This window comes from Nilaparvata lugens, chromosome 5 (genome assembly GCF_014356525.2).
Source record: "Nilaparvata lugens isolate BPH chromosome 5, ASM1435652v1, whole genome shotgun sequence".
Taxonomy (NCBI): Eukaryota; Metazoa; Arthropoda; class Insecta; order Hemiptera; family Delphacidae; genus Nilaparvata; species Nilaparvata lugens.
Window position 1 is genome coordinate 25,219,351 of NC_052508.1, and position 16,578 is coordinate 25,235,928.

Consider the following 16,578-nt stretch of genomic DNA (forward strand, 5'->3'; position numbering starts at 1 on the left):
TTTTAGTGATATCGACGTGAATAGAATTGTTCATGAAAAGTGAGGTTTGGAGCAGAATCTTTAGACAGTGGAAGGTAAAATTCTATCAACATACTGATAGCTAGGATAACTCGTGCATTCCTTCTTCAGATTCAACTTGATTTCCACAAACAAAAACAGAAAACAATATGCACTGTAACTAGAACTAATATAAATATTCACTCATCATACAAAAAAAGAGTAACTGGAATGAGAGTATCGAATGATTTCTCAACTCAATACTCATAAAACTTGGTACTTGTGGATATGTTTTATATTTGATGTGCCACGTCGAAAACAACATTTGTAATTTTATAAAAAAGGTTGACTGATAAGTATGAATATTTCAATGAATCAGCTCGTTTATTGGAAACTGAGGATCACTGATTGGATATGATGCTTTTGACGCAGTTAAAGGCAGCCCCATTGTCCTGGCAACACGAGAAAGGAATGGACGTCGGTCGAAATTGACATTCCCACCCATTCAAGATTGGATTATAGAAATTGCGTGTATAGTCATATTCATAGTCATTGAACCAGTTTAACTGGAAACGTTTTCATTCATAATTAGTAAATTGACATTTGAAAAATCTGGTGTGGCGCACTCACACAACTTTCCTTGCCGTTATGAAAATTTATCACCTGACGCTAGTGTTCCCGCGCATCTCAAGTCTACTATTCAAAGATCCAAGCCAGCTGGTGACAGGACAATAAGGCTGGAGACACACGAAGTTTGCTATCTCTTCATAGTGAATGATTTAATAGTTGCCAATTGAAATAATAACATTTTCTCGAATTTCGAGCTTATTTTCAATTTTAGGTGAAAATGTTACTGAACATTAATTGAAGAGATTTTCATGCTCAATCTTTTCCACTTGGAATTTTTTGTTTAAATTGTATCTAAATCCTGATAATTGGGAATCTAAAACCAAACTTTGCATAGATGAGGGGGGCTCCTGAAATTTTTACAGATATTGGACTTGTGGCAGTTGATAGAGCTTATCAATGACTATTTTAGGTATAAATTTGATCAAAATCGTTGTAGCCGCTTACGAGAAAATCGCGAAAAACCCTGTTTTTTACAACATTTTCATCATTTTATCCGCAATCTTGAATTGCATCAGATCAAAATTGTTCGAGTCGGATCCTTATATTGTGAGGACCTTAAGTTCCAAATTTCAAGTCATTCCGTTAATTGGGAGAGGAGATGAGATATCGTGTACACAGACGCACATACACTCATACACACACACATACAGACCAATACCCAAAAACCACTTTTTTGGACTCAGGGGACCTTGAAACGTATAGAAATTTGGGAATTGGGGTACCTTAATTTTTTTCGGAAAGTAATGAGTATATCTCAATAAACAGAGATTTAATAGATAAGAATTACATTCTTACTGGGGATAAATTTCAGTTTTCCAACAGGAACTTCATGATTTAATCTTTTTGAATTGTGCTTTTGGGATGTGTGATGAATATTAGTGAGAGAGACAATGTTAATAAGATTAAACTCATTTATCAAGCAGAAGTAAATAACGTAGAAGAGTGAACTGATATTGAACTTTGATAAGGCATACCAAAAACAGAGAGTTTGAAAAGAGTGGGAATGGAATTGATGAGTGAGTCACGAAGTGAGCAAGGATACGAGGCAATACACAAGTATCGAATTGCTTTTGCCGGAGCTGAATGCAAGAGTCCAGCTACCAAATAGTGCTTGGGCAGTGGAAAATTGCGAAGAAAACCAACTGGCAAGCGTTTCCGGACGTTTGGTTTGTTGTATTATCGGCAATTTCAACGCATTGTGTTCAGCTGCAGGTTGGCAACAACCAGTTCGCGCTGACCATTGGCCGTTTTTTCGTATATTGGCAACACTGTGCCATTTACTTACAATGTGCTGGCACCCTTCACAACAGTTGGTGGTGATTTTAATCGCTGGGCGGAAGCAATCAACATGAAAAGCTCTAGTAAGCCCTTGTGAAAGTTATAGCACCGAAGTGTGAATTGAGGAAAGCTATAATGGAATAAATACAGAGGCTCTAGTCACGAAAATGTCTTTTGGCCAGTCATAAGGAGAGGTCAAACACATTAATAGCGCTATCTTCATCAAGGCTAACGTGCTTATCTTAACCAGCCATTGTATCAAAGTTTTCAAATATGTTTTCAAGTTTTCAATGATAGAAACGATACAGCAGGGTTCAGTAACAGTCAACATTCTAAGCCCTTCACTTAACGAATCATTTAATCACAATCTGGAAACTACAGGGTTTTCTCCTCAAATGATATTAAATTGCAAATTGAGGAAATACCCTGGAACTCACAAATATCATGACAGAGAATTCTCAATGCACACTTCCAAAGAGTCGATGAAAATGAGTCATAAGTTGGCTAAAGAGAGGAGTTCGTCAAGACTTGTTTCTCTTCAGAGTTCTAAAAGTATTACCGTTTAGGATTTTGAACGAATTGGTGAAGCATGGAAGTGAGCGAAGCCAAATGATATTTTGATGACAGCAAGGCTGTCATAACTGCAACTCAAAATTAAAGATCCCATAAACGATGATTTAGAATCTTCATTGTGGAGGGAGGTGCAAAATACAAACTCGCCAGAGTAATCGTATCAAAGTTTCCGGACAAGTTTTTGAATTGAAATTACTTCAAAATAGAACGAGCGGGCGCAGCATCAGCACTTCTCAAATAAATAGAGATTGAGACGGAAAGAGACAGTGTGGGTATAAGAAAGATAGAGAATGCTCTTCAACTACAATGTAGTCGAACTCAATTTCGCTGAATAATGTACGTAGATTACGTCTAGCGAACTTGGTAACGTGATGTGCTAGTTCCTTCGCCGAGCTATGGAGCTGAATCTTTTGTGAGCAAATCGAATGCTGAAAAAAGAAGTCGCTTTTGTGAGCCCCATTATCTGAAATAGTTGGCTCGGAAAGTTAGTCTCCTCATAATCAATGAGATGAAGTATGCTCTACTAAAAGTTTCTAGATTGCCTGAAGCGAATTGAAATAGATGCTGGATTGCCGAAATTGATCAGCTGCTGATCAAAGTGCATGAAAACTGAGATTCATCATAATTCATTCAGACTACTGTATAATAGGCTAATGGATTGGAGACACGGCCAATGAGAATACTACGAGGGTTGCGTTAGTAGAAACCCATGTGATGTGAATGATGTGCATCATGAATGTATGATGTGCATCTTTATGTCACGAAATAAAAGGTTATTGCTATCAAATCTTCTGCTCAAAAATAAAACATATACTGTGAATCAATAAAAAAATTATTTTTATAATTATATGAACCTTCATAGAGATAATAAATCTTACTTACTTACTTATCTGTATCAAGATTATAAAGTCATTTGAAACTGAGAATAAGAATGGGGTGATATTACATTGTTATAATATTGTAAGTAAATATTAAATAAGTGTCAATAGTTCTTTTGGGAAATGAATGTGAGGAGCCTCCATTTTTCTTTGGCCTTCACGAATTGGAAGTAAGATAGAACAGTTTTGAGTATGTTGAAGTGCGTACAGACTTATGCGCCACGAACACGCGCATTTCGCTTTCCATCGTCTGATGCAGAATGTATCTGTCTCTATCGTATGTATCTATATTTGTTCAGAAGCAGTTGGAGCAGCATGACATCAGCTATTCGCTAATAGATTGAAAATTCATATAATAGACAATTAAATACACAGATATAATAATAGATGGAATCTATTGGCAGTTTGGTGTAAGGGTAAGCATTCCTGACTAGCAATTGGGAGGTACCGGGTTCGATTCCCGGGCTGGCAACTAATTTTTGGATAGTAGTTCTCATCGAATTTCCATCTAGCTGTTAACCCTGTTGTCAATGTCTGCAGTAGCAGAAGTCTTCGGGGTGATGTACAGCATTTATTTAGGATTTTCGTTGAATAATAGTTAGATATAATAATAAGCATAACATCAGCTGATGAAATAAAAGAGAAAATTGAAAGCGAAATGCGCATGTTGTGGTGCATAATTCTGTACGCACTTATATGTCTTTCTCAGACTTCAGAAATTATCCATGATTAAATAAATAAAATGAGATGATAAATTGTGGACAGATATCAATATTCTGCTGAAACAATGACACACCATGGTGAAAAACGATTTTTCGTTATTTCTCATCAACGAGACCAGACTTCTGACTTATTTTAGATCAGCAAGTATATTTGATATTTTCTAAACATTATAGTCATGAAATATATTCCTTCTTGAAAAAATTGAAAAGCTTTTATAAAAATTCTGTTAAACAAATTAGGATGCATCAAAATTAGCTTAATACATCGAGAATTTTTTCAATGAATGGAATGGATTGAAAGATAGAAATTGAGTAATAGCGACCAAGCTACAAGAGAGGATTATATGTGAAGTACACACGAGAGAAAACAGGAGAAACGCTGAACATGGATTCTGGGAATTTCAGTAGCAGCAAGAGAAAAGTGGATGACTGCTTATAAGAGGTAGAGACAGCCTATCCTTAGCGTCTAAGATGTCTGCAAAACCCAATATCTTGTCAACCAGGACGCTTTCTATATACCAACCTCAAAGAGAAAGCACAACCACGCACGCGCATGTGCACTCACACACAACATCAACAACCACAAACTCGCAGAAATCCCTGCTTTACTTGCTAACAGCCAACATCCTTACAGGCAATCTAACCAGGCTTTCAGCTTCAATTTTTTTCAAGCATCTCCTTGCCGCTTGATTCACCTTCCAGCTGCGGGGACTGCACCACTCAACAAGCTAAAGAAACAGACTGGCATTTGCTCTGAACAACCAAGATGCTGCTATCTAAATCCAAGAAGACCACCAATTTGAGAGCTTCAAAGTAAGATCAAGCTTTGAAGGTGAAATGGGTTAGAGCAGTATTCAAGGAGTGTGATGTGTGTGAAGTAATCAACGAACAAGCAGAAAATGCATTTCAATGAATTGTGTATATTCATCTTGATACAATAAAAACGAAGAATGAATTCGGAAAAAAAATTCAAAAGAGTAATCAAAGCCAAATTCGTAATCTCAACAATCCAATAGGAACACTGAATCATAGCGATTTGCAATAAGGAGCAGAGAAGGATTGGGGTATTTGAGGAAATACTATATCGAGAGAAACTGAGTACTAGAATTAAGGGTTGAACAATATTGTAAATGAATCCAAAAAGACTATGACAGTAATAACTCATATCATCATTGTATCATGCGAACCGTTAAAGGGAAACCAGAAGATTGGAGTATTGGATTGTACAGTGACGAAAAAATAAAATATTCTTATTTATAAAAACATACAAGGAAATAATCTCTCCAGTTATAGAGAATAATAAAATCACTCATCTTGAGTGAGGAGGGAAATAATCCAGAATAATTGAATAAATGAATAAATGAATTTATTTCCTCCTCAAATTACAAATTACAAAAGTAGAAATTAAAAAGTATCTTGGAAATTATACTGATCACGTATCCAGTTGTGTGATCAGATAATCAAGGTATAATTAACAAGGTAAAAACATTATCAACTTAAATAATAAATAATAAAAATAAACTTGTATGAAAAAAATAAAAATAAAAGCTGTGAGTCTAGTCTAGGTGATTAAGATTGCTAAAACAATACTGAAACTACTGCCTGTAGCGCATGAGATAAAAAACAAATAAATTGAAACAGCCCAGAAAACCAAAAACTGGAATAAATGAAATGCATTTAAATGTAATAATTAATATAATACCGTACATGCCTTAGTGGAATAGTGATTCAATTGAATAATAATATTTTTATGAGAATGGTGCCGTTGAACAATGCTAGCTCAACCTGCACCATTATCTAACAACATTTCTAACCATCCATACGTCGTTCACTGTAAATAACCAGCTCTTTGCTCTCTCACAAAAGATAATATAGGAATCACACCTTCTCAATTCAATTGGCAATTTATTGTAAATATAAGGTCCTAAGTACATAAACGAGTGCCTAAAAATTTCCCTGCTCACCTTTGGTGTCCTACACAGTAGCTGGTTAACGCTTCTCATATTGTAATAAAGATTTCCCGTACCACAGTTTCCGCTTTTCAAATATTCATACAATATGGTAGACAGTGAGTATTAAACAGTAAGGATTAAAGACAACAAAAAAACAGCATACATGAGGTTGAGTGGTAGAGAGGACTTGAAAGCCCTAACTCGCCAAATATTTGTTTCATTTCATTTCACATTCTACAACCTTTATACGAGAGTATTCTATTGGAGCGATGTGATATTCAATCACAAAAGCAAGAAACGGTTGATTTGAAATTATTCTATAAAACTAACTTATGAAAGGGTATTCAGCGAAAAAGTTAGAGAATGCGAACTGATGAATACATCTTAATTAAATTAATATTGTGATAAAACTTATTTGATGCTGAAACTTGATTCAGTGGAAGCAAAATTTCCGATCGGGAAAATTCACAATTACTTGATTCACGGGGAAAAGATCACAAAAATAAACTAGTTATTTGTGCAACTAGTGCGCAAAGTGACAGTTTGCTGCACCGAAAGAAACGTTTACGCCCGAGCTGTAGGGGAGGGCGGAATGGTTGCTGCCATATAAATAAAATTGCCTGAAATTCATCAAATGTAAATCTGTGTAATTTTATTATTAATAAATAAAATAGAATGTAGTATGTGTGTTTGAATGGCGGCTGTGTGGTATGTGCTGTGGCTGTCATCCACTGTTGTCCACCCCATTAAGATTCTTATAACGTGCACCAGTCACAGTTACCAACTTAATTTTGATTATGCTGCACTGGTGCTCCATATAACCTACTAACTATTTTGCGTTGCCATGTTGCAAATCTGGAGTGCAGGAAAAATTTTTCCTGCACTAGAGCGGAAAAGTGATTCTTTGCGTTCTGTAATCAGTGCAGCAATGGCCACTTTTCAACGTAGCTATAGGAAAAATTTATTTTCTCATGATATAACAAAATACGGTGGTGACAGCAACCTTTTTGCACACCGCCAGTTTAAAGAAAATTTCATTTTAAACTGGTTTATATCCATGTCAAGTCTAGTTTGTTGACCGAGCGAAGTGAGGTCTAAGATTCAAGTCGACGGTTTGGCATTTCTCTGTTTAAATGTTTAAATGTTTAAATGTTTAAATGTTTAAATGTTTAAATGTTTAAATGTTTAAATGTTTAAATGTTTAAATGTTTAAATGTTTAAATGTTAAATGTTTAAATGTTTAAATGTTTAAATCTTTAAATGTTTATATGTTGCGCATTTACAGCGAAACGCGGTAATAGATTTTCATGAAATTTGACAGGTATGTTCCTTTTTAAATTCCGCGTCGACGTATTTGTATATATACAAGGTTTTTGGAAATTTTGCATTTTAAGGATAATATAAAAGGAAAAAGGAGCCTCCTTCATACGCCAATATTAGAGTAAAAATCAGACTATAGAATTATTCATCATAAATCAGCTGACAAGTGATTACACAGATGTGTGGAGAAGCCAGTCTATTTCTGTATTTCCATAAGGTCTATAGCACAGTATACATACAGTATGGAAACTTGGCTAGTACCCTGATGCAAAAATCCGCCATCTTGTTAGGAAGCTCCGCATTGTAATAGTATTGATGGTAGGTTCGGATCACTTTAATGATTTGGATAAATTGATCTGGTTCACTGCCACGAGCCAATCAGAAGACCAGGATTGGAACTTCCTAAGGTCACGTGTCGTGTCTACTATTTGCGCCATGTAAAAAGCATTGGTAAGATAGGCGTATTATTGACAGTTTCCATTCTGTACCTATTCTGTGTCTATAGTTTCAATCAGGTACTTGTGGATGAGAATACTGCGTGAGGTCTACTGTTCACAGAACTATTAGTTATTATGTGGTTAATTTGAATTGAAGCCTCCAGCTGATTGAATTTAGATTACGCTTTTAGGCCCAAATTCACCGAGAACGGAGACTAAGTTTTAACGGCAGATTGTTCTAAGTCAGATGATTTTGACTTGGTTTTGTAATATGATTTTTTGAAAATCAAATGGTGTTCAAACCAAGTTCTCGTTTCGGTGTATTCGGTCCTCACTGTGCAAACGGCCCTAAATGTATTCCACCGTCCTCTACTAATTTCTGAAGATGAAAGTCCTAGTTTGAAGTCCAGAGATCAATTCAGCGGGCTATTTCAATAGAGTTTATTGAATTCATGAATCCAACTCCAGTGAGATGATCTCGGTGCTTGTTGTGCAGAAAGGGGCGCGGTTGAGGGTTGGGGGTTGAGGGTTGAGGGCGGGCCAACTGCCAGATTGCCAGAGACGTTTGCCAGTGGCTGAGCCCTTGTACTGCGAATTGCAGATGTAGGAAGCGGAAGGCGCTGGCGGCTAGCCAACGTACGGAGCTCTGAATTATTTGCTTCCAGTGTACGCAATGTGGGGAGGATCACATCGGAAGGCAGATGAATGAGACACTTAATCCACTTCTTCAGCAGGAGAAACGTGTTTACAAATTGGATTTGAGACTTAATAAAACAGTTACGTGGTCTGATTCTAGAGAATTTACAACTTATATTCACTATATACTGCCATCATTGTAAACGAAAAATGAATAATGCATTTTATTTCCACAACGAAAAACAATATCTATTACATCCATCTCAATATTTAAAAAAATTCCTTTGTCTACTACAATAATCACTGCGAACTCCATTCCGAGCATAATCCATTGTTTTCTGACTACCATCTCACTACTATTCCAGAATTACAGTTGATTGTATGTGTAACAAAGTTGATTATAACCTGAAACAGTTTTCACTGTAGAGAGATATTAGACATTAAGGGAAGAATTCCAGTAGAAATTCCAGAATACGATGTGACATTTATGTTGAAGTGAGTGAAGGGTTCCGTAATTTAGAGATTCGACTGTATTTTAGCAGTAGTAATCGAAATCGCTAGAAAAACGAGGTTCCAGTGTTTAATTTGTTGAAGAATTCATAACGGTCTCACGATATGAGTCTGATATGAGAATATCGAAAATACTTTTTCATGAAAGCATCAAGTAGATACTCATTGGCCACGTCGTTTTCGCTGGCAGTGAGTAGAAAACACACAAGATACTTGGATTTCAAATTCAAAAATCAATTAAGCTTTTACCTAGATAAAAATTATTCCACTGAGAATAGTTGGAGGATTGCATGATCCCAATTCCTACACAACGAGGAGGAAAATAGTAGAGTGAAACATTAATGAACATTGAATCATTAATAGATTGAATTGAAGTGACAGTAAGCGATTAGATGAAGCCGGCAAATCAAAGTGCGACCTTCTACGCTGTTTGCCGATTTGCCGCAGGCTTTGCTTGCCATTTGACCGCAATAATAGATTTAAGAGACAGTGAGACATTGATCGATCGCTCACTGACCGACATAAAAGAGTAAAGACTATCATAACTCTTTTCCAGAATCGGCCCTTTCAAAGTCACGTCGACGTATCTAAAATAAACATAATTCTCACAATAGCTCAGCCAATGACGCTTTTATAGCAGGTGACGGGTGTGAAGTCCTTGGGGAATCCATTTTCTTATAGACACATGCGATACAGAACCCTCAATGATAAATATGATTACAATTTTCCCACATTTCATCCCATGCTTGATGAAATTCACTCTGTATTGCTCAAACTTCAGATCTCTTCAGCTCAATAATACATCAGAAATAGAACAATTCAAGGTCAATGTGTCTTGACAACAATTTTTTTCAATTTTACAACTTGACAATTAATAATACAACTTAACAAGAGAGTTGAAGAGTTCCTTAATAGTAGTTGAGAGATTATATAGGAAACAGAGAATTAGAATAATTAATTGATGGTGGATATAAAAGCAGAGTCCCTCTAGAAACATATCTAATAATTATTTCAGGATCATTTTGATTCTGAGAGGGAGTCTCTCTAGAAGCATATCCAACAATTATTCGAGGATCTTTTAGATTTATCAAGTGAGTTTAACATGAGGGTGATGTGGTATTTCAAGTTTATTATTTATGCAGAACATTGCAGAGTTTTGGATTTCCCTAGCTCAGAATAGAAATAGGAGAGTGAAATTGAATAAAAACCGTAATGTGAAACTCAGAGCATAGGAAGAAGAGTAATATTAATTGAAAATCCGCTAGAAAATGCGAATTATTTATTATCCTAACTGAATTGGGTTTAATTGAAAGTTTTATTATTGATGAATGGAATTAATATTGAGGATTATTTCCACTAGGCAATGGAATGAATATATAATGAGTTATCCAATAATAATCAAGAGCCAACAATAACAAGCATATTAATTAGGTAATTAGTAAGAGAAGGATGTTGCATTCCCCATCTTGATATTGTGGCAAAGTAACTCACGTGCGTGAAATCGACGAGCTGCGTGATGAGTGTGCCATCTGACCTCTGGAACTCAAGCGTGACTGAATCCTCGCTCACGTTCGAGGATATTGTCTCCTGTACAACATCGCCACCCTGCAATCACAACAGAATAATCAATCAATTCTATTTTCTAGCGATCAGATTGACTTTATGTTGGATGAGAATGAAAACCGATTAGCTTGAAAATAGCAAAAATTGATGTTATTAGGCGAAGAATCGAATTAACATAGCGTTTTTTCTACAGAAATTTTGTGAACTTCAAGTATTAATAATAATGCAGAGTGACCCGGCTGGCTCAGGACTGGTGTCAGAGTTTTCAGGTCACACCTGATTCATTTCAGGGCCTCTAACATGACTCATGGTTTCAGGCAGTCGGGAGCGACGATTAACATGTCCATTTTAACATGTCGATTAACAGGTCACATTTTCACCATGGTTTCGTGACCACACAGGTCAGCTTGAAAATGTGACCTCTGTTATTACGAAACCATGGACCTGTACCAAATTCAAATTCAAGTTACAAGTGAACAAGATAATACTCACAAAAAGTACAGTATGTTACTGGACTTTGTCCGCGAATAGGAGTCAGATACAAAGTGTTATAAGTAAGATTATTTATTTTATAAATTGATATAGTTTAAGATTTAGTAGGTCTAGGAAAAGGAGTTGGGAAGAAGAGAGATTTAGAATTTAAGTATGATGTAATGAAGATGAAATGAAGATGATTGAGTGCAAGCTCGCACATACATACAAAACAAACATTTTTAGTATCATTTACCAATATAAATTACACCCATTTGTAGAGGAAGAGCGATAATACCTATCAATCTACAGAGAAATAATATAATTAAAATAACAATCAATTCCATAGTGTAGTATAAATTCAACACAAAGACAGTTATTAGTGACATCATCGAGACAAAAACGTATCACACAGAATAAATTGATGGACTATGTAGTAGTCAATACAAGGTTGACTTGATTTGTGGATATATATTGAAACTTATTAACTTAAAACCTTAAAGAAGCCTTCCACCTCGACTGGCGAATGAAGCCATAGCCAAAGCTTAGTTTTATTCATGAAGTGTTTATGGGTATTTATTCTTCTCAAATCAGGTGGTAGTAAGTTATAAAATTTCGGAGCAAGAAAAAGAAAACACCTCTGGAACGTGGTACAGTTCGATTTTGGAAGCCTAGCAATCATTTGAGTAGTTTGCCGTGTTACAACAGAAATTTCATCATCGTTGTTATATACTGAAACAGATCTGTTACCACTTAATTGATAAAATAAAGACAGAACCTTCAGCACATAAGTGTGTCTCAGTGGTAGAATATTCAATGCTTTGAAAATTGGAAATGTATGTGACCTCCTATTAGCTCCCTGTATAATCCTTATTACAGACTTCTGTAGCACTACAAGCCTTCTATAATGAGAAACAAAAGTGGATGCCCAACAGGAAATTCCGTAAACAAGCTTAGAATGAAAAAATGCATAGTACATAATCCGTAGAAAATGTTTAGGGAAAAACTGCTTCAACTGATAAAATCGTCTTATCAAGAACATGAAATACATCTTTATTTTCTTTATGTGGGAGTCCCAAGTTAATTTATAATCAAGAATCAAACCTAAGTATTTTATTGTATCAGATTTATTTATCTCATCACAGCTACATGACACACTATTACAACCAACTTTATGATATTTTAGAGAAACTGGAAAACTGAAAGGAGCTGATAAATAAAACTGTAGACTTTGATGATATATATATGTGTGTTTTTATTTCATTATGTCTATGAGAAACAAGAGAGTGGCCCGAGAAAAGTACCAATATATCACTGATATCACCATGAGTATACCACTCACTATATACTCACGGATACGCATAGCGATTGATATAATACAAATATTTTACATTGTACTAATTTTGGAGAAGCAAATATACAGTAATTCTCTCACCCTAATAAATTCGAAATCATTAAGACATTCAACACTAATCCAGTAAGGAGGGTCAACCCACGTCAGCTTATTCCACGAACTGCAAATAATTCATCCGGTAGTTAATTATGAAGGTTCTGAGAAATCGTAGTCATAGAATGATTTATTCTTATTAAATGAAAAAGACTAAGAAATTGTCAAAAAATCACTGATTTATTAATAATTAGAAAGACCGGTTTCGGTTATTACACCATTGTCAATCTCTGATGAACTAAAACTTAATACAAGAGCAGCAGAATTTATACTTGTAGGCGAGTACTGCTATTGGTCGAGGGCATGAACGCCTGCCATTGGCCTAGCTAGACAGTCTCCTCCCACTCAACGGTGTGACAAAATGGCGGCTTAAGCAACAGAATCGCCATGATAATAAAATTTTCTTTCACACTTGTTTTCTTGGTTCTTATTTTGTACTGAAAGAAAATTTTATTATCATGGCGATTCTGTTGCTTAAGCCGCCATTTTGTCACACCGTTGAGTGGGAGGAGACTGTCTAGCTAGGCCAATGGCAGGCGTTTCACACTTGTTTTCTTGATTCTTATTTTGTACTAAAGTAAATTTTATTATCATGGCGATTCTGTTGCTTAAGCCGCCATTTTGTCACACCGTTGAGTGGGAGGAGACTGTCTAGCTAGGCCAATGGCAGGCGTTCATGCCCTCGACCAATAGCAGTACTCGCCTACTAGTATAAATTCTGCTGCTCTTGTATTAAGTTTTAGTTTATCAGAGATTGACAATGGTGTAATAACCGAAACCGGTCTTTCTAATTATCAATAAATCAGTGGTTTTTTGACAATTTCTCAGTCTTTTTCATTCAATATGAATAATTACCACAATATCAACTTCTCAACTACACAAAAAATGATTTATTCCATGGAAACAGCTATTTTAAGAATAATTTGTTGTCTTGTTACCTTGTTAACTAATGATTTTATTAAATTCAATTAAATTATGTGAAAGATCTTAAGTAGGTACCAGTTGCCGGTCATTGATCTAACTTGGAGGGATTGTTCTATTTGAATGGGAGAAATATCGTGACTTTCCTCCAATAGACGATTAATATAAGAAAGGTGGAATGAGCAAGTAGTGTTTCACATTCCACATTGAAAAAATTTAGTAATTGAAAAGCCTCAGCTCCACGATTCTAAATTAATTGAAACTCTACAACAGAGAAGTGAATATTGTCGAATAACTCCAGATAAACTCCTTACTTGTTTCCGATACTCGAGATTCGGTATTGAGAAAATATTTCTGTTGGATGAAGATGTTTGAAGAAGTCTGGGAGGATGGGGAAAAGCATCGGTGTTCGAGTAACCACGGCACAGAATGGAAGCTTTTATTGTAAACTTGTAACAACGAAAGCGTTTTAATTTCGTTGAAATTTATTAGAAAGTTTCGCCCGCAGTCCCTGACAGAAGTATTCTCTTATTGTTGGCTTTTCAGTTGAAAGTCGACTGGCGCTTCAAGAAAGCTTTAGCTTGAGATGGAAGAGAAGAAAAAATTTAATGAAAAGGAAAGAATGAGAGAGAGAAATGAGAAAGGATGAGGTAGAAGATTGAATGAGATGAAATTGTCGAGAGTTGCTTTGTTTACATACAGATTCCAAACCCAATTCGACTTTGTTTCTTAGGCACTGGGAATTCCAGGCACGAACCGCCCTCTCGTTTTGGATTTCCGTTGAGCACACTCCCGCAAAGCTTTAGCTGGAGATCTCCTTGAGCGCAACAAACATTATTGTAACCAATAAACTTGGATCGGTCAAATTCTTCCTCTATAATTCACCTTCGCGTTACCTTATATCTACATCCGTTTATTCTTGAACACTGAATACACCATGATACTCGACCCGGACCCGGACAACATGCTTGGTACGAGATGCTTCTCAGAAAGCTTCCCTACTTGGCTTAAACGGAGCTGGAATTCAATGGAAATAGAATACACTGACTTTCTAATAGGACCTACAAGGGAAATACTTAATTTACATAAAAAATGTTCAATTGATGGTAATTCGAGTGTGATATTATTGTTTTTTATCAAGTTTCTCAACCGTGAGAATTTAAAATTCTCAGTTTTTGTGTGAAAATGAACTAAATTTCAGTAAAGTTTAATCATAACCCTATTTTAGACTTTTAAAATATTATGTAATGTTAATATTGATATGTGATTGTTTGTAGACGGATTAACATTTTTCGTAGAATATCACGACAATTTTTAAGCTGATCACGAGAAACTTTGCAATAAGTGATCGGAACGCATATAGTTGTACAAAAGTCATTATCATAATTCACATTCAAACCTTATTATCAGAAGAGAAACTCATTTTGACCTAATACATGATCAGTTTAGAGTATCATGCGAAATTTGAACCCATCATCAACCAAAAATCACACCGTACATGGAAAACAAGAGTTACAAATAAACACTTCTAAATCTCAAGTAATCGACAGTACCAAGTTTAGTATTTGAATGTAAGTATTGAAACGATATCACATTGTTTAAAACATCAACAAAATAGCTAACTACTGTTGGTTTTTCAAATTTCACCAAAGATTATTCTGATGAACAGCTTTCATCAGTTTTCTAAGATCTGAAGGAATTGAGCCAGAACTGGTAGGAAGACAGCAGACGTAATCTATGCTTCATCGGCGAAGATGCACGTCACAGACGCTCATTAGAAGCATCTTGTTGTTGCTATGATTTATGAGCGAGCGAGCTGTGCTGTGCCTCCTCCTCCTATTCATTACGCCTCATTCCAATTCCAAAAGCGACTCCACTCTACTGTCACAAATTTAACATATCATTCAGGATGAATATGTATATTATCTTCAGATATGCTTCAACTTTGAATTTTCATAAGCACAGATCCAACACACAAAACTCAAATGTCAGGTAAGCATCAGATAAGTCTTTTGTATAAAATATACAAATACCAAACATATTCAATGAGTTTTAATTCTTACAGCAATTCGATCACCAATCTAGCAATTTTACTCTTCGAAGACAAATGATATCACTCTCACTAGTTATGCGATGTGTCGAACTCTCAAAGTGGGAAAATATACTCATCCAAATACAACTTGAGCTTTGACTGACACAGTTGATTACAGAGCAAATCTATGTGATAAGGCCAGTAGTGATTAAGAAGGAGTTCTCTGGGTTTCTGCTCTTTCTCTCAAGAATTCTCTTCATAAGTCATTAGTGATAGCAATGAAATTCAACAAAGGTTTGCTAGAGTGTCTTAGCGTGGTTGATAAACATTTATGAGATCTAGAACGATTTATTTTTTATTTTTACAAGAGGTTTTACTATTGTGAATAATCGGTGAGCAAAAATGTTTACTCCCAACAATTTATTCTGTACCTGCATGTTTTTGAGAGAGAATTGAAATGGAACACTCTTTCAGCTAGCTGAATTCAACTACTGAGAGAGCCGACGTGAGCCGAATGACGTCGATACTGACGGGCTAGCAGTATGAAAGATGAGAATGAAACGGAGAGCAGGATGGTTAGATGAACGAAAATCGAGCGAATAAATAGAACGGTCCAAATTGGACAGAAGTAAATAAAACTGTCGGGTAAACAAGATTGATGGCGGAAGCTTGCCGGCTGGTCCGTCTACCCGTCGCCGCGGCTCATTCCCTTCATTTCGCTGCTTCTCTTTCTCAGATATCATTTCCCACGCACTTACCCCACCACTCCCCGCCCACAAATGAGAAAATCCTCCATCGCTTTCCATCTGCTGTGCCACTTAAAAATTCACTCACGATTTCTGATTGCAAATGAACATCAATCAGCGGGAGTTCTGGCGGTTATCAAGTGGAATTAGTTAGTATGCAAATGAATAAATAGGATACCTCAAAATAATATGAAACATTCGTATTAAGGCATGCTATTTACGGAAATAGTCAATTTTTTATGATTAATACATGATTTTCACTGGAATTTCCACCAAATTCATACAGTAATTGAATATGAGTTACCAATAATAGTTATAATGAATACGAAGTTATTCATTGATTCTAAAATCCAACTTTGATGAGGCCTATGTGTACAGGTACACTGAAGGTGTGTTACCTATAATAATGTATGTTAACTACAGGTGTGTTGTCCTTAATGCTCGGATAATTCACAACACCTATGA

General features: G+C 35.8%; 1 protein-coding gene across 1 annotated transcript in view; it reads right to left on the reverse strand.

Moving 5' to 3' along the window:
* Positions 1–16,578, reverse strand: part of LOC111046674 (out at first protein) — a 215,574-nt gene that overhangs the window by 85,054 nt on the left and 113,942 nt on the right. Inside the window, exon 2 of the mRNA XM_022332278.2 lies at positions 10,425–10,538. Within this exon, the coding sequence (XP_022187970.2) occupies positions 10,425–10,538 (114 nt within the window). The remainder of the gene's footprint in view (positions 1–10,424; positions 10,539–16,578) is intronic.